Consider the following 24,521-nt stretch of genomic DNA (forward strand, 5'->3'; position numbering starts at 1 on the left):
CCGCCGCTCTAGTAGCCAGCTTTGCAACTTTCTGATATCTCACATTCTACTCGCAGTCACAATGACTAGCTTCATGTCTAACACCGATCTCCCTACTATTTTCATTACCGGATGCAGCAAGGGGGGTATTGGATCAGCTCTTGTGGAGGCGTTCCACGAGCGCGGGTTTTACGTGTTCGCTACTGCACGTTCGCTGTCGAAAATGATGCATCTCAAGCAACTGCCGAACAGAACGCTGCTCGAGCTGGATATCGAAGATCAATCAAGTATAGATGCCGCTTTCAAAGTTGTGGTGGCCCAGACTGGCGGAACCGGGAGGTTAGATCTGCTCGTGAACAATGCCGGGTTGAACCTCAATCGTCCGGCGTTGGATTCGGACTTGGCGTACGCGAAGAAAATGTTTGATGTCAACTTCTGGGGGATGGTGAACGTCACGCACACGTTTATGCCACTGCTTATCGCGTCCAAGGGAACGGTGGTCAATAACGCCTCGCTTGCAGGGGTACTCCATGTGCCATGGGGCTGTATGTTTGACCTTTCCCTTTTCAGCATATGCTCAGACTGACAGATGATAGCGTTTTATAATGCATCAAAAGCAGCCGTTCGAATGTACAGCGAGACCCTACGGCTCGAGGTTGCTCCACTCGGTGTGAAAGTCATCACTATCATGACTGGGATTGTTGCCACGAATATGTTTAACAACACACCACATGACAGCCTTCCAGAAAATTCATATTATCAGATGGCCAGCCATGAAATTGCACTCACTGCGACTGGCGAGAAGTTTGTGTCGATAGCTATGCCGCCGGCCGTGTATGCGAAGAGTGTTGTCGATGATGTGCTCGCACGCCGTAGTGGAATGACCTGGAGAGGACGAATCGCATGGCTTGGGTGGTTTGTTCATTCATATCTTCCGACATGGCTAACGGTATGTCTCTCAAATCCCTAAGTTATACATCACAAGCAGTCTCGGGCTAAGCTTTCCCTCAAAGGACCGTGGAGTGGTTGCGGGTTCTGGACTAGAGAAGGTGTGAGAAGTCAGCGTCGGATCACGATGTACAGTTTTGTAAACGATGTGAATGGAGGTCAACTTTACTGCAACTTATCCTTTGGTTTATTTCTCTGCTAAAATGGGAAATCTTCGCGACCGCTAAGACGCTCTGTTGCATTTGTCGACAGCGGTGAAGTGAGGCTTAGGTGTTTCACTCGCCAAAGCAGTAGCGAGGAGAATATGAGCGAGACAACCAATTTTTCTTTCGGATGCGCACCAGGGATTTGTAGCCTTCCAGGTAGCCTTCCAGGTGCATTGATGACTCTAAAAGGCGGTTGCCCAATCGCGATGACGGTGCATGGGTGTCAGAGAGAAAGACAGACACAATCTTCTCGTGACTGACACCCTGATCCACATTACGTGTCTTGGTATATAAGAAAGGAAGGTGCATATTTTCGGGTGCTCATATTGGCCGTACATTGATCGCTGCCTAGTCATCCCATATACCTACTTTCGGGTCCGTATCCTACTCCTCCAAGTCTTGTTGCCCAGTAACGAGATCAACCTCTTTGGGCTTCAACCACAAAGTCTTCTGATAAACCTTCCACCATAGAACATTTACAATAAACAAAACTGTCCCCAGATACTTCAGGATAAGGGTCGAGGTCGTGAATCCGGGTACAAATGCATCATAGCCTGTGTACAAGTCAGCAAAACGAAGCTAAACAGGTTCAGATTCTGTTTACCATTAAAGATGATAATCATGACGGCAATGAACAAAGCATAATAGGCTCCATATGGCTGCAGGATACCAACATAGGGCAAAGCGCTCAACTCGATATTCTGTGCCCTCACCGCGCGGCGGAAGTGGAGATACGAGACAAGTATAGCGATCCAGTTCAGCACAGCAAAGATTGTCACCAGACTCACGAAATAGTCAAAGACCGTCGCAGCAGATTCGTTCGTGTTCATAAAGGCCAGCGCAACAAAAAGGGCTGAAACGCCCACTGCCAAAGTAGGATTACCGCTTTTGGAAGTTTTGCTGAAGACTCGAGGTGCTTGGCCGTCTTTTGCTAGGCCGTAGAGGGCACGGGAGGCGCAATAGAGATCTGGTTACAGGTCAGAGAGCAGAGCGGTGGGTAAAGGAGGGTTGATCCGACCTGAGCTCGATGCACTGAGGGTGAAAACAAGTAGTGAGGCGTTAATGATATCGGGCAAGACGGAGATGCTGGCGATGTTAATGGCTACAACAAACGGAGAAGCAGCTAGAGTAGTCAGTTAATGACGGGCTCTTGGAGATTGAATACTCGAGTCAATAACTTACCAGCGCTGGTAGATTGCTTGTTGGCCCCCAGGAGCCGATCATCATTGCTTGGAACCGCCATGCCTAAAACCAGTATGCCAATAACATAGAACGAAGCAATACGCCAAAACGTCTGCTTCACAGCCCTGGGGATATTCTTTCTTGGATTCGGTGTCTCGCCGAAGGTCATGCCGACAACCTCTGTTCCCGCGTACGCAAAGCATGCCTGGCACATGCAAGCCCACCATCCAAGGAATCGGCCTTTGGGGCCTTCTGTGATATATTCCCTAAACGCTCCAGGGCTATTCCAGTACTCGAACCCCGAGCGATGGTGATTTGGGCCTCCGCCCAAGGCAATAATGAGGCAGACTAATATAACGATAGTCATGACGAGGACCTTAATGACCCCCAGCCAGAATTCCATCTCACCAAAGTTGCTGACAGGCAGAAGCTGGTTTTATGATCAGTCTTGTGAAATTATTGTAACAACTTAAAGGGGCTAAAGCGTACGTTGATGATGATAATAGCCGTACCGAAGACTGCGATCCAGATTGCGACATTGAGATCGGGCCTCCAGTATTGAACAACAAGTCCAGCAGCGGTAAGATTCGTCGGCGTCGCAATCAAGTACTTCATAAAGTAGTTCCATCCCGTTGCGAATCTGTGAAGACACCATATTAGGCCCGCCTTCAACAATGCCTTCGCAAAATCTGAAGAAAAGAATGACAATAAACGCACCCAAACGCAGGATCAACCATCCGAGTCGCATATCCACCAAAACCCTTGTTCATTGGAACATATGCCGCCATTTCACCAAGACTGGCCATCACAAAAAAGACAGCTACGCCCACTGATGCGTAGGAGACAAGCAGGCTTCCCGGTCCGCCTTTTGCAAGGGCGCTGCCAGACCCGATGAGCAAGCCAGTGCCAATGGCACAGGCGATGGAGAACATCAAGACATGGCGAGATTTCAAGTCGCGTCGCAACTCCTTTCCATCGATTATCTCTCCGAGACCGTGGCTTTCGACCTCGGTCAGATCCACTGTCTTAGGTGTTTTGGAGTCAATTGTGTTTGACATGTTTTCAAGACCGAACTAGGACATAGAGAGAAGCATGGGATAGTCGCGGATTCTGAAAGACCCTTGGTGTAGCCTGCTTTATATTCGAATCCGGGAAGATAGCCTGAGCTGGGAAGAACCGGACCTGGGCCCACTGCGGTGCTGTTGCATTGCATAGAGATAGGCATTAGGGTACACGATGAACAGACTGGAACACCATGATCGAGATACCAAACGTGATAAACGAATAGAAACTCCCATGGATAGTATCGGCCATTCGTAAGATATCAACAGACCCGCAACTGATAACAGCTAATTGTCAGAGTTTATTTGTGGATATCGAAGAGATCAGCTCAAGGAAATGGAAAGGCGTTCAGTAGAAGCTGATAGAGACTCGGACCCAGACAATCTCGCGAAGCCGAGAAGATACCGCAAGTCTCCCCATACCTAGTTTGGTATTAGATAACGCGCAATCTAGCGTTAACACCGCACCAGGGAATTGGAGTACTTGTCGGCTTCTCCAACTCAACTCCATTGCCTGTATGCCCAGCGACGTCTATAAAGGAAGATCGAAGAGTCGTTTGCAGACAGTCGAACCAGTTGACCTCTCAACTTAATAGTACAATATAGTCGTGACCTAAACATCAACTCCCGTGAGCATGATAAACTGCTATCAAATAGTTCCTCGAGAGCATTCTGTACTTCTGGGACTTTAACGTTCGAGTTAGGGTTTCGGGGTGGTCTAAATCTCGACCATAATTCTCCCTGGGCCCTCTTGCGAACCAATGCCTCGCTACATTCAGATCCTATTTTGCATATAAGAACAGTCACAGAGCCTGAAGTCTGAGAGAGAGAGATGCCCTTTCATCTGACTATCTTAACCGTGGCGGCTCTACTAACGCCGGTCTAAACTCCAAAGGTACCTCTATTCTGCAGTGCGCCACGTGAGGCCACGTTCGAACAATCATGTAAGAAGTCTTACCCAAAGCTTATTCCTCAGAACGGAATTAAGTCTAGATCATGATAGGCTAATACTCCACATCACATATAAGATCAGTGGGGATGAATCGGAGTCGGACACTGCATAACCGCCGTCCCCGGAGCTGGGCGGAGTTAAAAAGCCATTGTCCGGATCGCCATTTATCTACGTCAGGTACCCGTTTACCCAGATATACGTATATAAGCCCAGTACTGTCTATTTGAAGAATCAACATGCTTAAAATATTATACTTCCGTTCTCGTCCACAGTTCAAAATACCCATACCGTCAATCAGCAAACACCTCACAACCATGGCAGCCCCAGCTTCCAAGCCTTGGACCCGCCCCATCATAACCCTAGAAGAACACTTCCTCTCGCACGCCGCAACAGCGAATCCAAACCCCAAGACATCGGCCTTCAAAGCCATGCCCAGTCTCTGGTCACAATTCACCGAACTCGGCTCTCAACGTCTCGCAGATATGGATGCCGGCCATGTCAGTCTACAAGTAATCTCCCATGGTCCCGGCGATTTGAACGCAACACAATGCCGCGAGACAAACAACCAACTCGCCGACGCAGTCCGCGCAAACCCAGCTCGATTCGCGGGCTTTGCGGAGTTACCAATGGACAGTCCCCAAGAAGCAGCCGCAGAACTGAATCGCACATGTGGGGGCGGAATCAACGGGGTGAAGTTTGTCGGGGCACTGGTAGACAGCCACACCGAGAGCGGAGTATACTACGACGGCCCCGAATTCGATGTCCTCTGGTCTGAAGCAAGTAAGCTCAATGTACCCATCTACATCCACCCGACATGGCCAACGGATAATCTCGTGACGGCGTATGAGTCGCCGAATCTATCCAGTGACGTAACGACCGCGATCTTGGCGTTTGGGTTCGGGTGGCATAGTGATGTTGCGATTCATGTTCTCCGCTTGTATGCGGCTGGTGTTTTTGATCGGTTTCCAAAGGTGAAGATTATTATTGGGCATATGGGGGAGATGATTCCGTATATGTTGCAGCGGATTGAGAGGGTTTCTGGGCGGTGGGGTAAGGAGAGGTCGTTTAGGGAGGTATATGATAGCAATATCTGGATCACGACGAGCGGGAACTGGGCGCTTGATCCTTTGGCTTGTATACTGCGGAACACGAAGCATGATCGGATTATGTATAGTGTTGATTATCCGTTTGCGAAGGCGCCGGATGGGTTGAAGTGGTTGCAGGAGTTAGAAGGTAGTGGGATGGTGACTGAAGAGGAACTGGATGATATTTCTTGGAGAAATGCAGACAGACTGCTGAGGTTGGATGTAAAGGAGACTTGAGAGGAGATACAATGGATTCTGTCTCTAGGTTGTACATAAGGAGTCCCGAAATCCCAAACGTTATCTGTGAGCCGAGAGATAAGTTTTCAATGATTGCAGCCAACAAGTCGAGCAATGAAGATCGACAGGGAGGTTAGATTGGAACAAAAATAGCTCCTGATAAGATGATACCATCTACTGACCATACCAACAGCGTACCGGGTGGACACGAACCTCATACCAACGCAAGGCCATCACTCTGCATCCCAAACATTCCCCTGGCCAGGTCTAGACTGCGGCAGCAACGTTCTTCTTGCCTCCCCCTCATTCTCAACATGACCATCAACATCGCCATTTTCAAGCTCGGGTCCCGAGATACGTTGACGCTCTCGGCCCGTATTCGTGAACTGAGAGTTCATCCAGCTTGCCCTGCGGACCGACACTTGTGCGAAAATTACCTTCGATTGTCAGATTGTGTTGCAAAACAGTGCATCGCAGGATCACCGAGCCAGAAAATATCAGGTTCATACCTTAACAACCAACCCACCCACAACAGCAACGAAGACCATCCAACTCACTCCTATCTGACCACTCGCCCACTGCTGTATACAAGGCCTGTTATACCCAAACTGCAATTTACAAGCATTATCGCCATGCGTTTTATCCTTGAATGGCCATGCTCGATCATGGATACTTCGGAGCCCACAACACTGGTAACGGTCTTGGATACTGCGAATTGCTGCCGAGTTCTTTGATTTGAAGAAGGACTGCCATTGTTGTTCCAAGTTGCAGGAGAGGATAGATTCGGGATATAGGTACGCGAGGGCTAGTGTTGCGATGGTTGAAAGGAGAATGGTGTGGATGTGGGAGAGGAGTTGCGGTAGGGTTGTGATATTAACACTGCTGGTTTGGGAGCGAGCTAAAGTATCTGCGAAGATGCGGAGCGTGATCAGAAGTAAGGGCGTTAAGGGCGCGAAGAGGGTTGCGAGGGCCGGCACCCAGGTTGGCAGAGGGAGGTGGAGGGATCTTGTTTGCGACCATGAAAGTCTAGAATCGACGTTTGTTAGCGAGAGCCGCAGTATGGTAAGGATAAAGACTTGACGTACGCTCCGAAGATCAGGGAGATAGATGCGACCTGGTTGGAATAAGGCGTTAGATCTGCTGCGAGGTCTGTTGTGGTTTGTCTATTCTGGACTTACTAGCAGGGCAAGGCCATAGCCAGCGGTAGATGAATTGCATTTGGTGGGCATGATGGTATCTGCGAGCTGAAATTGACAATTGATGGGATAAAAGATGGTAGTGAGGAGATGGAAGGTTGAAGATGAAGTGTTACAGTTTTGTTTGCTGGAGGATGGCGGGGTATGTATACAGGGCGAGGAGTGGCCTGTCTTCACTGCCACTGGTTCCGTGAACTCTCTATGGTACCCTTAATTTAAATAAACCTTTCTCATTAGAACCCAGATCTAATTTCTTCACAATGGAACTCGAACTCAAGTGTCATTAGACAAGTTCGTACTCCGGCATGCTTTGAAATGGTGGATCTATAGCAGGTGTGAGCCATATTGAATTGTGCGTTGCACGTTACACATGGATCCAACAAGAAGCTGCGACTTCAGCTTGCAGTTTCCTTTTTGATTACGAAAGTTTGTTGCAGCATTAGGAAGGAGCGAACCGTCCATCGCACCTGCCCTGAGTTGTGAAACGACTATAGAACTTAGAGGGAAGGCGCGACCTTGTGCGCAGTTGCCGTTTAGTCTGACCTCGTTTGCAGGAAGGAACTACCAGGGAGGCGCACCTTCCCTGCCCAAGAAACCACTCGATAGATTCGCCGATATCCTTTAGATTCATGAGGGCTAGCTACTAGATACATTGGCTGATTGAGTAGCTTTCCGACCATCTCCATACCATCATTTCGTATCCCTCTCCTTTCCTTGGATATTCCATCGCGCACATTAGGCACAGCACACACGTAAACCTCTGCACGTTCCTCATGTGAAGACACAAAGCTCCAGATGAGAATCCTATTCGAACCACCGCCACTTCATCCCCAACCGCTGAAAATACCCAAAAAGAGCCCGCTTGGGGACTTCCCCTCCATACCAGCGACTCTGCCAAGCAGCCGCAAAACTCCCCTCGATAGGCCCCAATTCTCCAAACCCAAGTATCTCCAGAACAAAAGGCGTCAAAATAGCCAGGATACCGAGCGCAATGAGCGTCGCGTAGACAGGGTGCTCGGTCGCGAATCCTGCAGCTGCTTCTTCGGCTTTCTGCATGGCGTCGGACGCAGCGTGGGCCATTTTTGCGCCGTTGTTTATGGCCTTGGTGAGACCGTTGAGGGTTGCCTTGGCGATGTTTTCGGTCCAGCTTGTGGTGGTGATTTTGGCGCTCAGGTCTTTGTGCAGGGAGTATGCGTCTTCGGCGTTGAGGATTGCGGTTATGATGTCTGATGCGACTTGTTCATCGCTTTTAGTAGGTGTAGCCGTGGCCTGAGTGAAGGAGGTGCTGGTTAAGTTCCCGAAGATGCACTCCATGACGGCGCTTAGGAGAGTAGACATGATGCAGTGGTGGGCTTGTGCTGTGCTTTGATTCTGGGAGTCAGTGGACTAAAACCGCAAGTGAATGGTCCTAAGTGACTTACTGCAGCTTGATAAAATGACTTGAGTGAGCGATGAGGAGGGATATCGATGGAAATGTGATGTCGGTAGGATGACTGGGAGAGAGAGGTAGAACGCATTGGAAGACTGCCTTGGCGGCTAAATACCACAGGAACACCAGGGCCTCAGGGGCCAAGGCACACTACTATTTTAGCGATTACGCCTAAATCTCGACGATTTCATCTGATAGCTTCATTTTCTTACTGAATTCAATGGTGACAAAAGGTTAGAGTGTAGGTATCCATTCGCATTTTGATTTGAGGTAATGTTCAAGCCCTTGTCTGTTCCGGCTCGAAGTAATAGTGATAAGAAGGCTCGTACAAGAGTCCAAGGGGTATGAAGCTTCTAGTGCGGTACATAAGCTAGTTTAGAGTGAAAATTAGTCTTCCGTTGGTTATGTACAGTCCTATCAAAGCTACCTTTCAAGTCTCATCATACCTATCCAATCCTGTATAAAGGTTACGACTTATCAACCAAAATGTATGATGGTGTCTACCAAGCACACCGCGGCGAAAGAGGCATGCAGTAAGGCGTTCCCACACGTGGCTCGTCCGCCCTCTCAAATACCCCTTCGCTATATTCTAGTGTAGAAGTAACATCATCAGAGAGTGGTCTCTCCTGAATAACCCAGTTTCCCCACGCACCCCATCTCCCTTTCCCATACGCGACCTCTGAAATGCGCATCCCCAGATACTTCTCAAGCATGAATTCAAATAATTGGAAGCCGAATTTCGGTCTGGGCAACAGGACATTCCACTCATCATATTTTATGTTATTTGGCTGTCCCGATTGACCTCAAAATGTACCTATAAGTGTGTGGATGGGCACGCGAAGCATTCGAAGGGATTCCTCGTTGATACCTGAGTCTGTCGTATCCAAAACGCATTCCCACCTGTCATGTGCCGAAGAATTAAGAGTACATATCTCGACAGGACGGAATCACCATGGATTTTTCTATCCTCTTGCAGCCTCTACCCTCCACTTTGAGCAGTACTCCGTGCACGGATTCTAGATGTAGCGAGAGAAGATCGGAAATATGGAGTAGCCCTTTCAACTTCCTGAAGATCGCCACCGCCAAGTCAATATGCTCGTGATCCTTGTAGTAGGTAAAGTAGTCCTCGATCCGGCGCTTGCAGGCCTCTTTATTTGCGTCACACTCTCCATTCTGATTCGAAAAGTTTCTTGTTTCCGTAGATCCAATGAGGTACTCCGCAAGCGGTTGATATGTCTCCACGCTCGTGATGGCCATCAAAACGATACGCAGGAAACCTGATCAGGTACTTAAATTCCTCTGATGTGAAAGCCCTTTTCGTGTTTCCAGAAACGTGATCCTCAAAGCGGGCAAGGAAATCGGGCGGGCGCATGGTGTCATTCTGCAGCAGAGGCTCATAATAAACAGTACACAATGCGGCCCCGATGGTATGAGATTGGTAGGGTGTGTGATGGAATGATTCGGGCCGTGCTTCGCATATGTTGCATGGCGCGTCTCTAGCGAGGTCTGGCGTTATTCTGTGTCCCACGCTCCTTCCGCACGAGAACTTCTCAGCGGCATTAGCGTGGAACTCCATGCTGAACACCGCTAGAAGCTCATCAATAGTTGGCTGCTTGCAGGGTCCGCTGAAGGAACTGAGTGGGAACACACGGGGGGGTATTTTGCCTTTTCTTAGGTGGTTGATGGCGAGAGCTGTAGCGCGTACCTTGATAAAGAAGTGGTCAGTCTGAGGGTTGTTTGCCCTTGGTTAGCGGTAATGAGTCCAGAATTTACGGCAATCAAGGGATCATCAAAAGCAAAGATACGAGAAGTTGCAATGCTCCAAATGATCGTGGACTGGTTGGACAGCCATACGGACTGGAAGTATTTGCAGGTGGAGGCGAGCGAGGTTACATTGGAGAAGTCTTCGTACAATTCAAGCACTCTGATGAGGATTTCGGGTGACAGTTCAATAAATGGAGCCATGGCGAGCAAGGATGAGGAAAGAGGCTACCCAGGTTTGAGAAGAGAGAAAGAGGTGTGAGTGATTAAGCGCTGTGAGCTTGGGTGTCCCGCCAAGGCCCGTTGTTTACTGTGATGGATGCCAGTTGACAAAGCGCGCGGTCAGGTGCCTTTTTGGAAAATTCCCACTCTTAGAAGCTCTGTCAGGTGTGAACTAGAGGTGACAGACTATAATTCCGAGGAATAGCCACTCGAACGGCAAGAAATACTCATAGAAAGTAACACAAGTGAAAGAATACGATGGTTAGCAGATAGGTACAGCGACTCGTAGACACAATACAAGAGTTAATGCATGAATCCAAGAAAGGGTAACCATAGAGCTGGAACGTATTCAAGACATCATCCAAGAATTTCAATTAAGCAAGAGCAGCCTCCGCCTTGAACTTCTCAGCAACCCCGACATAGCTTCCACTGTGTACCTCCCAAAGCAATCCCGGCCCAACAGGCTTCCAACCAAGCTGCTCGATGGCGTGTTTGCTCGAAGCACGGTTTCTAATCGAAATAAAAGCAGTCAAAAACGGTCCCCAGCGCTCAGTAGCCTCCTCCTTTGTAATTGATCGAGTTGGAACCTTCAAGAGGTGGCTGATAGCGTCTGCCATGGCTTTGTAGGTAGTTGTTGTATGGCCGGTTCCGTTAAAGATGTCGCCCGGCTTTGCCTTTCCTGCGGCGTCGAAATACAATTGGGCAGCGTCATCGACATAGACGTCTGAGAAGTGATACTCTCCATCACCAAGGTAGACCGACTCCCCGGATTTGATCGCAAGCTTGATCAGCTGCGCCGCGAAGCCAGTGGTGTTTCCGCGTCCGTAGACGTATTGAGGAAGGCGAATAGAAACTACTTTCACGCCTTTGTCGACAAAGGTCAGGGCGTGCTTCTCGGCGACATCACGGTTACCGAACGAGTGCACTGCTTGGGGTGCCAACTCGTCGGTCTCGCCGCCATTAGGGTCCGCCGCGACGCCAGCCGTACCGTTCGTGACAATGAGCGATTTCCCTGTCCCTTCGAGTCCTTTGGCAAGAGCACTGACGGCGTCAATATCGGTGTTGACGAGCTGTTTGTATGGCTTTGAGAAATCGTGGTCGAAGGCGAGGTGAAACACAATGTCGGCGTTTCGGCTCTCTTCTGTGAGTTGTTCAGCGTTGTGCAAGTCTCCCCGGACAGGAGTGGCTCCAAGAGACTTCAAGAGCTCGTCGCCTTCTTTCCGTCGAGAGAGGCCGCGGACTTTGTAGCCTTTCTTCACGGCAAGTTCTGTAACGACGCGGCCGATGAAGCCTGTTGCGCCGGTGACGAAGACCTTTTGGGGCATTGTCGATAATGGAAGATGAGGGATTTAGGAGAAAGGGAAGTAATGGTGATGAGTGGTACAGGAGGGGCAGAGGAGAAGAGAATCAAGTTTTATATGCAAAAAGTGTTGCACAAATCTCGGTGGTGAATGCTTCCTTCTACACGGAGATTACGGACTTAGTCCCCCACCACCCAGGTCAGGGATATACCTCGCTCTCGGACTTATACACTAGAATCAATCGCATGGAAGTTCAAAATCCAACGGACTGTTTTGTATTGTCTCTCTAGTAGGATGAGGTCCATTACCATGATTGGTGGAGTGCTCAGATGTTGCGGTCATGCTAAGTCCGGAGGCGCTTCTTCATCTTTCTTCGAGAACCTTCGCATTTTGAACAGTGATTTAGAAGATAAGTAGCCTGATAATGCAATTGGTAGTAGTAGTGTATCCTATAGGTCAATTCTTCGGTGGCATGAGCACCGCTGCGGAGAAGAGACATGTAGGGCTTTAGCCATCGGCATGGATTTCGGGAGTTCGGAATCCCGACGCTTCGGCGACTAACCAACAATCAGTCCAGTCTGCAGTCCTCTGAAACATTTACCTACCTAACTCCATGGATTCCTTTTACACATTTCGCACAGGAGACTTTCTCATTGTGCCCACTTCGACCCTATAGGTGATGGCGCCACCCCATCTTACCTCATTGTTCATCACCATTACCAACTCGATACCGCATCGCAGCGTTGCCCCGGATCTAGGAATCACCAGCAGAGAAAAGATGTTATCGAGAGGTACTACTGCAGCTCATTAGAGTTCAATATGCGGTGCCTCGTTTACACATCCCCGCATCCGACACGAGGCTATGAGCCGCCTGTCGCCACTGCGCACATAGCACTCGGATTACTCTGTACTCTTATAACTTCCGAACGTAAAGCCCTGCGTAGAGATTATATAAGAGACTTGCTTGACCTTATGTTGGAATAGGGCACAATATAAGAGCTATTCACACAAATCGAGTGTAGTGCATTTCTGTCGGCTCCTGACAAACAATGCTCTGGCTCCCCAGCCTCAATGACATACTGTTAAATCCCTATAGGTTCTGGCAAGCACCCGACGCAACATTCAACGTAGGCCAAACCGTCGGCTCAACAGCCAGCGAATACGTCGTCTCCGCTACATCTTGCTGGATCTCATAGCAGCTCATCGCCGCATGCCCTCCACCTGGATAATGAACTCGTCAGCATCCTTCCTTGACATATAATAGAATAAAAACCTCCGACTCGGTAAGAAGACAGAGAAACTCACAAATATCCCTCGCATACCCCGGACAGCGTAAATGACAAGCCTGCTCATCCAACCCATCCTCCCAAGACGGATACTCATTTCCACACCAGCACTCCGTCCCATTTCTCAATCCCATGATCGTGTCTCCGCGCCTCTCGCAGCGCATTTTGCACAGACCGACAGCTAGAAAGGGTGATGTGCCGATGTTTTCTAGGTCTAGGAGGTCGGTGTAGCAGCCGAGGTAGTTTAGAGTGCTACGGGCTGTTGTTGGTGTGAGGAGGAGGGTGAGTATGTAGCCCAGTTTGGGAGATCTCATGTTGTCTTCTTAGCTTTCTTAGTTGATGTAAGTGCCGGTTTTGATGGGTGTGAAGATGAATGTTGCTGTGACGTAGGTCCTGCTTGTCAAATTCGATGTATGACTCGAGTGGGGGCCGCGGGGCGGTTGATGCCTCAAATGTCAACGACCAAGGCTAGTCAGCGGCGATGCGCATGGGAATACTGCCGATATCAACTACTGAGACTTTTGTTTGGATCCGCTGGACGGGCTCTTAGTGCGGTTGTCGTCTATATACTTGGTAGGCCACGATCCAAGTGGTCCCAAGCTACCAGGGTCAAGATACAGTATGTCTTAGACTGGTCAGGTCCTCTATTCTGAATGTCAAAGTTGGCAGGGATTCCAGTGTCTATAGGCATCCAGGATTGCCTCTAGGCGACAGGTGAGTTAGACCACCTAGGCTGCAGGAGTGCCTAAGGCGGCCACTTCGCTTTGTCCCGTTCTCTGTTGACTGCATTCATGACTTTCACAATATTTCCCAGCCACCATACACGAGGGGTGTAGTTCCAGGTTATTATCATCATATAGAGCTCACCAGGCTCTATTGCTTTGACATTATACTCAGCAACACAGCATAATCCCGCCATCAAGTACGCACCACCAAGACCCCACTTCAAGTTATGGAAATAGTCAACAGAAGCGAAGGCTTCAAAACCGGAGACAGTGGACGGCTGGCTTTTGCATACGTTCAATATTTCGTACAGCAGGACGGCATTCTCTACCGCGGGAAATGGCACGATCGGTTTAACGACCCGGAAATGCTAAATCAACTCGACGACGTGCAAGAAGTACAAACCAAAGACAGAGGTCCAGAAATACAGGACTCCTGGTCTCAGATATATATCAAAATGCCGAGCCTCTTCCAGTATGCCACTGCCGACTTGGAGGACCAACTGCGACGCGAGGTATCTGTCTGCGAGAGCTTGAAGAAGAACCCACATCCGAACATTGCTGTCTACTACGGCTGCCAAGAGACAAACGACCGCGTTTCCGCACTCTGTTTCAAGCGGTACAAGACAACTCTGCACCTGAGAGTCAATCCGGGGCATTTGAACAAGAACATGTTCCGCGAGCGGCGAGACCTTGTCGATGACACTGTCAAAGCAAGCCTGAAAGGAATCCTAGCCAGCATTGAACATCTTCATTCATTGGGACTGGTGCATAACGATATTAATCCGTCAAACATTATGTTTGATGAGCATGACAATCCTGTCTTGATTGATTTCGGTAGTTGTCGGCGGATCGGAGAAAACTTGTATGAGACAGGATCTGGGCGGACTCCGTACTGGTATGACCCTCAGGTTGAAATGGCGGAAACGAAGAATGACCTAGACGCGTTTGAGGAGCTCAAGATCTGGTTAGTTGGTGGTCTGGAAGAGAAGTTCTTGTTTGGTTCATAGCAAATTGTCGAGACAATGGGCGTGAGGCTTTCAAAGTTAATTTGAGTTATGTTAACTCATAACTTAAAGCGGAACTGCATATGACCCGAAGCCTACCTAGGTATAATATCTATATAAATAGGTACCCTGGGGGCAGTATCGCCAAGCTAAGAAGAAGAAACTGCTGGTGTCCCCTTTTGTCCATCATCTATTATCTGTCATCGGCTCAGCCTCTCAATCAACGAATTTCAGAACTGCTAATCAATAACAAAAAAGAGTCCAAGTGAAGACTGAAGAATGGCAGTGTGGATCCGGGGTACAAAGACCGATCGATGCTAGCCTTAAATCAGCCTAGCGTACAAGTGGCTGATATCAGCCGTCAGCTTCGCCTGCTTCCCAACGTTATCCTGTCAATCTTCCGCTTGCTTTCGCATGCACTTTTCAATCTTGATCAATCCTTATATTAGGACACATCGCTGAATCAGCTACTCAATATGCCTCCTCGACCTCGGGACGTCACACAGCAGGATGCACCCCCGGCGGATGAGAAGCGGAAGCCAGTGCGCCGCCCTGTACGCCGCGACCCAGAAAAGAGAAGACAGCAGAACATTGCTGCCCAGAAGAGATACAGTACGTACCGCACCCCATTATTTGTCATGTCAGCAAGGTAGTCCTCTTCGGAATCTCTGATGCTGATGATTGGCCGGCGCAGGAGAGAAACTCCGCGAGCGTCTGGAGCGTCTCGAAGCACTAGCCGCCTCTGCCGCGGAGAGTCGTGGCATTTCATCTACGACTCTAGGCCCGTCAAAGTCATCTCAGGACCCGTATACCTCGTCAGACAATAGCACAGTAGCTGACATCCCAACTATTCATACCTCGGATGTCTCAACCACTACCATTCCTTGCAACGAAGCAGGATACCAACCGCTTGTCCCACAGCTAGACAATATCCCAATGGACTTGAGTCTATGGGACCCCAATCTGTATGCTCCACTGCCAAATGACCTTTCAATGCTGGGCATGTGGGACCCGACGCTCCCTCTGCAGCCAGAGGATACTCTGTGGAGTCCTCCATCTACCGATCAACAGTCCGACTCTGCTTCGTCGGCAGGAAGTATATGGACCCCTCAAAACAGTGCCTTGCAGCTTGGCGCCTATGCCGACCCCAGTACCGTCAAGTACACAAAGTTGAAGACCAAAAGCCAGTCGCGCTGCAAATTGCCTAGTGATCTACCTAGCCCCTGCTGGACTACCACCGTCAATTGTGGCTGCGGAAGTCCACACTTGCAAATCCAAGCGAGCAACCCAGCTTCTTTCAATAGAGGGGATGTATGGCTGGTATCCCTGGAACGAAGTGCTCCTTTACCCAACCCTTTCGCCAACAATCTCCGTATTGACCCAATATGTAACGTCACCGCCTTGTTCGCCATTGGAGCGCATCTCGGTATACCCGAGGAAGAGGCATGCGAGGACGACGCGATCTCACCATTTTTCCAGCCCACTGCCGAATCCTCAGATGCCGTCACAAAGGCAGATATTGTCTCCACCACCAAGGCGCTCTTCAAAAGCCTAAAGTACGACTTGAGACCAACGAAAGAGCAAATCACCATCAGCCACCATCCCTTCATCGATATTTTCCCATTCCCAACTCTGCGGAATAACCTCATCACCCGCCAGGGAGAGTACGACGAGGACCAGTTCTTCCACGATTCTATGGTTGGCCTGGTATGCTGGGGTGGAACGAACCTCGGCAAGAGAGACCGGGATGCCTCCACTGGGAAAGCATCAACCGGCACGCCTTGGGACCTTCGCAGCTGGGAGGCGCAGGAATGGTTTGTGAAAAGATGGTGGAGTTTGCTGGGTGGTGAAGACGGAGAACTCGTACGACAGACAGAGTGGTGGCGCTCTATGCGAGGAGACGCCGCAATAGAAGTTGTAGAGGTGTGCTGATTGGTGTTGGATCTCTATGTACCCATTATATTTGGAATTGGCGCCGGATGCTTTTCATGACCTGTAATTATACCCATATCATAGTAAATCGAGAAGGACTCTCCCATTCTTTCAGAGACCCTGAATCTCCCTACCTCATGGATAGACCAGAACCTACCCACAAACGCACAATATACTCGCTTCCTGCCTTCAGTAACTGAAAGCAGCAGATCCTGCAAGCCCCCTTCAATCATCCGATAGCCTAACGGAGAAAAGTTACCCACCACCACCTCAACAAATAGAAATCACCCAAATCAAGGAAGGAACAATGTCACAAACGCCGCTCAACAGCTTGACCAGCCTTTATATGCAGGCCCAGGGCCAGAGAGAGTGGGGGTCCTACCCAGGAGTCTAGCCCTAACCCACCCACCTGCATCAATGGCTGACGTTATACACAAGACCATGTCTCCACCCATAATGTCTGCTGGAGTGTGGCTTTCTTATCCACTCATGCATTGGTGGTATCGCCGCTCTCTGTAAACCGTACCAAAGTACCTCTAGGGGGTTGTGCTTTCCACTTTAGCGTGGTAGTGATTGTTCAAGCACAGGGAAGGCGCGACGGAGATGGTACCTTCCTATTTCGTTGTTGGCGTTGTGCCTTCCTAATATGGCAATGTGCAGGGCCCTGGGTCGCGCCTTCCGCTTACGTTCAGCATGAGTGTTGATGAACAAGGAAAGAGCGATGGGTATATGGACGGGTCGCGCCTTCCTATTTCCACCTACCTTGAGAGTCGTTCCTTCCTCATTAGTAGCTGCGGGTTGCACTTTCCTCATTTAGGTCGCTTTGTTTGGTATACGAGGAAGGAGCGATGGGGTCAGTTGTTGCGGCTCCTCCCTTGTGAGGTGATTTGAAGTACTATATTTGGTGCGTAGTATGAGTCCGAGGGCAGAGTTGTCAATAAAAGACGGAAATTATTTCTATTACGCTCTAAGCAACAAAACCAGAAACAACAGGCTATATACAGAACACAAGACTAAACTATGTACTCATCAAAGGCAGAATATATGCAAAGGAAATCTTGCGCAGCTCATACCAACAATTCTATCCGTAGACCACCCTCCAACCACTTTATCCAGAGCCTACCGCATCCCATATCACCATACACCATCCTAAGCACCCAATTTCTTCCCTAGCAACTCCGTAGCCTCCTTACACGTCCCCTCAACATCAAAATCATAAATGATGCCATTCCGCGTGTTAATCTCGTTCTCGATCTTCGCAAAGTCCCGTCCTACCCCAGGAGCGCGCCACTCATAGCAGTCGCCCAAGAACCGACTGCTTTCAACGAGCCACTGCGAGCGTTCGCGGCGGATGGCGTCGAATGCGGATAGGGCTGCTTCGAGGTCTGAGTGGGATCGCACGCGCGGGTCCGCGAGTAAGGTTGCCAGGACGGCGGTGTCTTCTATGCAGAAACCTGCGCCGGAGCCGTGGTGCGGGGATGTGGCGTGGGCGGCGTCGCCGGAGATCGCGAGGCGGCCTTTGTGGTATGTTGGGACGGGGTTGCGGAGGTCGAAGATTGCCCACTGGGGTATGTTAGTTCATGTTCACGCAAACAGTGAGAAGTGGGATTAAATTGCACGTACAATGCTTAGCTTCTCGTCGCAGAGCTTCAGAAGCTTCGTCACGTTCTTGCCGTAGTTCGCGAAATCGCGGAGGGCTTCGTCGCGCGTACCGTCGCGGGTGAGACGGGGGTACTCTTTCCATTCTTCGTCGGTTGTGTGAAAGGCGACAATGTTGAGCGTTTTGCCGGCGTTGACGGGGAAGGTGAGCATGTGGTTGTTTGGCCCCATCTGCTTCTGTTAGCACCGTGCGATTGGCTTGTGGGTGGATGAATCGGTACATACGTGCATGCACGAGTTTGAAGCGAGCTCCTCGCCAATGGCTTCAATTGCCTTTTCCATCGGCACCAGACCGCGATAGGCGTACTTTTGCGTGAACACCGGACGGGCAGAGGGGTGGTCCTCGCCCACAAGAATCGATCTCACGCGCGACTTAATACCGTCGCATCCGATCACCACGTCCGCTTCGTCCCTTGCGCCGTCAGCGAAGCTAAGGAGCAGCTTCCCATTCGGTTGCTCTTCAACGTCCTCCAAGTGCTTCTTAAACTGCGCCAGTTCGCTTGGCAGCAGCTTAACAAGTTCATCGAGGAAGTGCGCGCGGTGTACACCGGTCTGTCCCAAGCTGTTGTAGATCGTAAAAGCAATGTTCTGTCGCTTGCCCTCTTGTCCGTCCGATGCAGCCTGGTATTCTTCCTCGTTCTGGGTGTGACCGTCGAGGTAGTCGAACCAGACTTTCTCCTTGGAAGGCCACAGATTCTGTGTCCAAACTTTCGTCAAGGCGTCGTAAATCCCTTCATGGCAGTATTTCATTGCGTCGACTGCGTTCGGACCAAAACTGACACCGGCGCCAATTTCCGCAAAGGCGTGTGCTTGCTCATAGAGCATTACTGAGATGCCTTTGTAGTGTAGAGTTATGGCGAGGGTCAATCCGGCTATTCCACCTCCCACGATAGCGACGTGGAAGGGTTTGGAGTTGTTGTTGGCTGAAGTCATTGCGCGAATTGGTTGGCACTTGTAACTTTGCTGTTTTTGGCGCTTGCGGTTTCTGGGTGGTTGCGGTGAGGGTCGCCAGCTCGCTGGTGATTGTACTGCTGGGGGTTGTTGTTGTGTCTTGGCTGGGTTTGAGAATTGAATCCGAGGGTCAGGCCAAGAGGTCTTTATATAACATTTAGCGACGATGATCTAGCCGCGACGTTGAGGTCATGGCTGGCTATCGGAACCTGAGGTCTCAACTGTTCGGATCCACGGCTATACCCCAGCAGCCCTCTCCAGCTTCCGAAGCAGCATTGAAGGATCGCATTCGGACGCATTCCGGAGAGACGGCAACATTCTAGTATCGCGATGCTGATACTGTGCCGGATGAACCGAGATGGGTGTGAGATTTCTATTTAGGCTTGATCTATTTGGGTAGATTGTTGTATAGTACGTTGGAGATGGTCAGCGTTGGACGTGCCGATATGCGGGGAAGGTCCGTATCCGATGACGACACTCGTTCGGATGGGGTCCCTCGACACTCATACATTCTGCGCATAGCAGGCAACTCCGTTGCTATTGCAATCGCATACTGTTGTCTATGCTGTCCGATCACAATCTATGCTGATGCTCATGATGAGTATTGCTCAATGAATCATCCGAAGGACTAGCGAGTCAGGCAAATGCAGGCTACGACGTAGATGCCCGGAGTCGATTCCGAACTTCCAATGACAAGCAGTTGCTGACAACTCCTACTTCGTGCTTGCGACCCCTCAGAGAAATTCTGGAAGGTAAAACTTATGTGCAGCAGTGCTAGTAGTAGTACCTCTCCGCAGAGGCATATAAAAGGTCGTCTTGGCTTGAGGAAACTCGGCAATTGGGCGGTAGATGGTTGTCTCCATACATTGGCGGTTGCAGTGGACATCACGATTGTTTCTAGCGTTTCTTGTATGCGTTTTGATCTCGCGTCAATGCTTTGCTTGAGTCTTGTCCAATCATGGTGCTTTGGCGCTGCAGTCAACCCGGAAAGGTAACGGGGCGGTGCCAAAGAGAAAAACCCGCAGTTTCCCCATCCGCTTGGCGAGGCTGGGGCGGCATTGGGCCTGCGAGAAGCTCCGACCTGCAGTAACCTAAATTCATGCCAGGGGATATTCGACTTTCGAGACGAAGTTCAGCCGACCCTGGACAATATGTTCTACATCCAGCCGAGTAGTTCTCTTCCTTGGCGATATTCTGATCAAGCGACGAGAGAAACCTCGTCCGTAGGCTACCGAAGTTGATGCCTTCTCCGCACGACGCTAAAACTCTACTGTGTAAACCCTATGTCGGTGAAGGGTTTTTTCTGTACCGCCTATGCATCGGGAAGGATGATAAACAGAGGTTTGCCTAGACCTCTTCATGCGGCCAACCAGCTTTCGGAAGCTGAGGTATACGCGCGGATGAGCCTGTGAATCTTCCCATGCAGGTAATCGGTGAGCAGTGCAACTGAACAGAGGCTGAGCAGAGCACAAGCAAGGGCAAGAAGCTCTGGTGTGACATCTCCAAATCCGAGGCGGAAAAGACGGCAACCATCTTCGTTTCGCTAAGGACGAATTGGGCACCAACCCCCTCTCGTGCAGCAAAATAATGTGATTCCGAGGCACCACTAGCTAGCAGCCAACAAATTCATCTGGCAAAAAGATTCCATGGAGAGGGAAGTTGCCCCCTTTATCCACGTTCTGGGTGATCCATGGTCAGAACAGCCTCAAATTCGAGCAAGGCGATTGTCGACAGGAGATCTCCGGCTGGTTTGCCACAGCTCATGCAAAGTCCGCGCTGAACACCAGCGATAATGCAGATGACTAAGCACTATGACCCACCGAACGGGGATAAGGAAGGATCATAGGACAGTGGCGTGGAGCTAGGCTGCAATTCTTGAAGCTCCCAGCTCTGGGTTCATGGATTTGGAGACGGAGCTGGGGAGAGCTGCTGAGGGGGAGGGGCACGTCGCACATGGTTATTAGCCGGCTTCTCCTTCTGCCCTGTCGCTGCCCTTGCTAGACGGCAGCAGGGTGAGATGACACCATTGCCAACCTGCAGTTCTTTCCCTGGGGGCTTCGATAGGCTGGCGTGGATTATCGATATGCAAGGTCGCAGCTTCAGGTGATCTGGTTTTGGAGCTCTAGAAGGTCTGTCCAGTCCAGTCGAGACTTCGAGTCCCAGTCAAGGCCCCACCGGAGTTCCCGAACCGCTGGTCTGGCTGACTAACCGTATGTATGTTACCGAACTTCTCTTCTATTCAGCTTACTTTCTACTTTGAGTAGCTGAGAATGTCTTCAGTACTTTGATAGGCACAATATCAAAGCTTAGATTAGACAGGGTCATTTTTGGCGTTTGAAATAGCTGCAGATAGCACTCCGAATGGCAGCGTCCTGCTGCTGCGAGCTCGGCTGTATTGTACTGTCAGGTAAGGTCGCGATTACGCCGATGCTACCGAAATGCAAGTGTCAGACTGGAGTCCTCGCAACGTTGCACGCACAAGACCTCAACACTCAGTTCTAACTTTAGGCGATTGGCATATAATGAACAAGGGACAAGCTGGAGGACGCTTGCTGTGATTGATGGCCGACAAACTCGACAGGACAGGCCTTTTTAGTTATACGCTGGAGGCAAGCTCAACCTCGGCGAAGCTCCAGCGGATATCGCGGTGTCCCACGTTTCGGCTATCGATAGGCGCAAAGCTAGTGGTAAGCATAATCAGGAATGTGACTGCGATATAAACCACACCATCCTGGTCCTTGAATTGCCGACTGGGCTTGGGAGTGATGTACCTCGTGTGTCAGTGGTTGCGGTCGAGGGCTGTACTCTGAGATCCGTGTCACCAGATTTGTGAGACTAGGAAGAATAATTCGACTCTGTAGGTAGCTGTCTAGCTATACACCTAGTACTTACAGCTAGCAGTCGTCCCGTGTACTGCAATTCGCGCTCTCCACCTTCTCCCACTCTTGCCTCCGGTCGCCTCCATCCGTCCTCGCTCCTCCTGCAATTTTCATTACTCTAGTCTTTTCCCTCCAATCATCGCCCTGCTTATCACTGTTCCATTTTCTTCGCCTTCCCACTATACTCGTCTGAGTTTAGCCTGCCAGGAGGTCAGAGGAGCTTCTTGACCTTCCCCCTCCCCTGCCACTACTATCATTCTCCTTGCCCTTCCGATGCTGGTCTATTCTTGCTCCTAGCTCTTTTCCTTATTAGAGCTTGTTACTCCCTTTGGAGCTGCAGGTTAGGGTTACTATCTGATTATCGCTTCTCTTGTTCTTTCCTTCCTGAAACCCAGCTTTATCTCTTGCTTTACCCCTCCATCCATTGACGCTTTGTTCGGCTCTTCATTGTTGCATGCGACCAATTTACCATTGCCGGCTATTTATTCAGACCCTCTCGGAGCATGTGTCGCGACCTTGGGACTCGGTCAGCTTGAATCTCGGACTCTGTCTCCCTCTCTCGAATCTCGCATCTCCTCAGCTTCTGTGCCCGGCTGGCTACTCCTCCCACGCCAACCCCGCCAATAAGACGAATCGATGCAGACCATGCCGCCCCGATCGACCTTGACGAGCTCATTCTCTGTCACCGATGCCAACAATGAGGTCGTTTGTCCTCTGAAGAATAATGATGGCTCCAATTGCCGGAAAAGATGCTTGGGGGTGAGTGCTCTTCCGCCACACAGCTCCTCGACCTTTTTGCGTCCTTATCGATTAGCGCCCCACTCAGTCGCAGTATGAGGGATTAACGATAAAGATGCCTCGGGCTATATGCGAGATACTCGATGTAATGCTAATTCTCAATTCTTTCGCAGGAGAAACGGTATCGCTCGATGCAGGAGCATATCCGACGAGCCCACCCGAACCATTACATTCCGAAGCTCCCGGCAACGGAAGAGAGCTTCATTTTGATGATCACTACTCCGCCAGAGCAGCGTGCCAATCTCACACCTCCTCAGTCCAGACGGCGAAATGGTTGGTTTAGACAAGATAATATGGATCTGGGAAACTGATCGTTCGATAGATTCTGACCGTGACTTCTTCGGTGCCGGTTCTCATTCTCCCGCGACCCCGCGTGGCATCGACGAAGCGCATCCAGCTGCAGCAACTGCGGCTGTCGCATTGGCACAACTGCATCATAACCGTCTAGCATCCGACTGGGACACAGATGTGGTATGACGGCTTCATGACTTACCTGGTTAGATAAGTTAAGATGGCTGACCGGACCCAGGAGATCCATTCTGATAACGATATCGACCGAGCTCCGATGCGATCGTCAATTGAGCTGCCTTCCCTTCGCGACCACTTCAAGAGAGACTCGCTCCCACCATTCTCATCTCCACGGCCCAGGTCTCTTTTGCCGTCAATTCTCAACCATTCCCCACCCGGTCGCTCATCGACTCTTCCTCCAATTCAGCGAACACACAAGCTTCCTCGCCCTCGCAAAGGATCGATTACTGGAGTACGGAAGACCAAGCATGAACGTACCAAGTCAAAGGATCATGCAAGACGGCCAAGCCTGGGTGATAGGAAAGCCCTGTCTGCAGAGCCGCAGACTGCCGCCTGGGCCCAAGGCAAGCGCTGGGAGGATCTCATCGAAGCAGCGACCTCAGCAACCGAGGCTGATGATGATAGATCAGACGTAAGTACCCTCTTCAGCGTACCTGAAGAAGGCACTAACGCCATGCAGTTGGGGCGATCACCGACCATCCCGCCGATGATCCCCAACATCTCTTCTATCACATCAGCGCCCTCGGGTCGATCATCCATGCCTCCCGCTTTCCAGTCTCCCGGATTACCGCCGCCCAGCTCGCATCGCCCGTTGCCGCCGTCATCATACGCGGCGTCGCCTCTGCATAAGTCCCTTACCCCTCCGCCGTACGAGTTTTCACGGAACCGCGACGCTGACCTCGAGCCGTTCCCGTCGATCGAGTCGTCTTTAGACTCGGCATCTACGACGTCAGGAAAGAACTATCACTCTAACCACTTCAAGTCAGGCGCACAACCTGGCTCCAGCCCGGTATTGAACTTATTCCCATCTTCGGCATCCCAGCGACAAAACCACCGGTTCTCCAACCCCACCCCGGCATCATTGCGAAGCAGGGAGATTCAGATTTTCTGCGCCAACTGTAAGCAAGCTTGGCCTCTGAACGAGTGCTATGCCTGCACTGAGTGTATCTGCGGAGTATGCCGTGACTGCGTGGTCTATTTCATCAGCAGCCCGCCTACGCCGTTCAAGAATGTGACGTCCAGCCCGGGTAGTGCCATGTCTCACGGCCCAACAAGCTACCCTAGCCCAAATACCCGGGGATGTCCGCGATGCAGGACCGTAGGTGCAAAGTGGAAAGCCTTCCAACTCGACGTGAAATAGCCGTCACACAACAAAGCCCACTCAGGGCTTCTTACGGATTATGGATTTTATGACTAACG

At 50.5% G+C, this 24,521-nt stretch overlaps 11 protein-coding genes across 11 annotated transcripts; 5 read left to right on the forward strand and 6 right to left on the reverse strand.

The window, feature by feature from the left end:
• Positions 1–61: 61 nt before the first annotated feature.
• On the forward strand, positions 62–949 carry BDV14DRAFT_194459 (SDR family oxidoreductase; the record flags this gene model as incomplete). The annotated part of the gene is made up of 2 exons (XM_073771937.1): positions 62–524; positions 576–949. 2 exons carry the CDS (start codon positions 62–64, stop codon positions 947–949), a joined length of 837 nt encoding a protein of 278 aa, XP_073633631.1.
• A 568-nt stretch (positions 950–1,517) lies between these two features.
• On the reverse strand, positions 1,518–3,373 carry BDV14DRAFT_186439 (amino acid permease/ SLC12A domain-containing protein; the record flags this gene model as incomplete). Its single annotated transcript, XM_073770817.1, has 6 exons — positions 1,518–1,687; positions 1,738–2,100; positions 2,152–2,256; positions 2,316–2,745; positions 2,805–2,955; positions 3,033–3,373. The coding sequence occupies 6 exons, from the start codon at positions 3,371–3,373 to the stop codon at positions 1,518–1,520; spliced, it is 1,560 nt and encodes a 519-aa protein (XP_073633632.1).
• Positions 3,374–4,642: 1,269 nt separating this feature from the next.
• Positions 4,643–5,650, forward strand: BDV14DRAFT_194461 (amidohydrolase family protein; the record flags this gene model as incomplete). The annotated part of the gene is made up of 1 exon (XM_073771938.1): positions 4,643–5,650. The coding sequence occupies one exon, from the start codon at positions 4,643–4,645 to the stop codon at positions 5,648–5,650; it is 1,008 nt and encodes a 335-aa protein (XP_073633633.1).
• Positions 5,651–5,702: 52 nt separating this feature from the next.
• BDV14DRAFT_161676 (uncharacterized protein) lies at positions 5,703–6,937 on the reverse strand. The gene is made up of 4 exons (XM_073766783.1): positions 6,829–6,937; positions 6,736–6,764; positions 6,160–6,676; positions 5,703–6,087 (listed from the first exon to the last, which is right to left on the reverse strand). The coding sequence occupies exons 1-4, from the start codon at positions 6,877–6,879 to the stop codon at positions 5,884–5,886; spliced, it is 801 nt and encodes a 266-aa protein (XP_073633634.1). The 5' UTR covers positions 6,880–6,937; the 3' UTR covers positions 5,703–5,883.
• A 516-nt stretch (positions 6,938–7,453) lies between these two features.
• On the reverse strand, positions 7,454–8,347 carry BDV14DRAFT_161680 (uncharacterized protein). Its single transcript, XM_073766784.1, has 2 exons — positions 8,268–8,347; positions 7,454–8,209 (listed from the first exon to the last, which is right to left on the reverse strand). The coding sequence occupies exon 2, from the start codon at positions 8,182–8,184 to the stop codon at positions 7,651–7,653; it is 534 nt and encodes a 177-aa protein (XP_073633635.1). The 5' UTR covers positions 8,185–8,209; positions 8,268–8,347; the 3' UTR covers positions 7,454–7,650.
• Positions 8,348–10,632: 2,285 nt separating this feature from the next.
• nscE (NAD-dependent epimerase nscE) lies at positions 10,633–11,583 on the reverse strand (the record flags this gene model as incomplete). The annotated part of the gene is made up of 1 exon (XM_073771939.1): positions 10,633–11,583. The coding sequence occupies one exon, from the start codon at positions 11,581–11,583 to the stop codon at positions 10,633–10,635; it is 951 nt and encodes a 316-aa protein (XP_073633636.1).
• Positions 11,584–12,792: 1,209 nt separating this feature from the next.
• BDV14DRAFT_161682 (uncharacterized protein) lies at positions 12,793–13,102 on the reverse strand. Its single transcript, XM_073766785.1, has one exon. The coding sequence runs from the start codon at positions 13,007–13,009 to the stop codon at positions 12,797–12,799; it is 213 nt and encodes a 70-aa protein (XP_073633637.1). The 5' UTR covers positions 13,010–13,102; the 3' UTR covers positions 12,793–12,796.
• A 695-nt stretch (positions 13,103–13,797) lies between these two features.
• On the forward strand, positions 13,798–14,594 carry BDV14DRAFT_206587 (kinase-like protein; the record flags this gene model as incomplete). The annotated part of the gene is made up of 1 exon (XM_073774933.1): positions 13,798–14,594. One exon carries the CDS (start codon positions 13,798–13,800, stop codon positions 14,575–14,577), a length of 780 nt encoding a protein of 259 aa, XP_073633638.1. The 3' UTR covers positions 14,578–14,594.
• Positions 14,595–15,194: 600 nt separating this feature from the next.
• On the forward strand, positions 15,195–16,677 carry BDV14DRAFT_161685 (DUF3425 domain-containing protein). The gene has a single exon (XM_073766786.1). It carries the CDS (start codon positions 15,511–15,513, stop codon positions 16,504–16,506), a length of 996 nt encoding a protein of 331 aa, XP_073633639.1. The 5' UTR covers positions 15,195–15,510; the 3' UTR covers positions 16,507–16,677.
• A 767-nt stretch (positions 16,678–17,444) lies between these two features.
• On the reverse strand, positions 17,445–19,421 carry BDV14DRAFT_287 (uncharacterized protein). The gene is made up of 3 exons (XM_073776453.1): positions 18,391–19,421; positions 18,130–18,336; positions 17,445–18,069 (listed from the first exon to the last, which is right to left on the reverse strand). Exons 1-3 carry the CDS (start codon positions 19,096–19,098, stop codon positions 17,656–17,658), a joined length of 1,329 nt encoding a protein of 442 aa, XP_073633640.1. The 5' UTR covers positions 19,099–19,421; the 3' UTR covers positions 17,445–17,655.
• A 2,935-nt stretch (positions 19,422–22,356) lies between these two features.
• Positions 22,357–24,521, forward strand: rfeD (putative transcription factor RfeD). Its single transcript, XM_073776464.1, has 4 exons — positions 22,357–22,754; positions 22,907–23,066; positions 23,116–23,261; positions 23,323–24,521. The coding sequence occupies exons 1-4, from the start codon at positions 22,632–22,634 to the stop codon at positions 24,460–24,462; spliced, it is 1,569 nt and encodes a 522-aa protein (XP_073633641.1). The 5' UTR covers positions 22,357–22,631; the 3' UTR covers positions 24,463–24,521.

The sequence above is a fragment of the Aspergillus stella-maris genome, assembly GCF_047715825.1.
Source record: "Aspergillus stella-maris strain CBS 113639 unplaced genomic scaffold BDV14scaffold_1, whole genome shotgun sequence".
Taxonomy (NCBI): domain Eukaryota; kingdom Fungi; phylum Ascomycota; class Eurotiomycetes; order Eurotiales; family Aspergillaceae; genus Aspergillus; species Aspergillus stella-maris.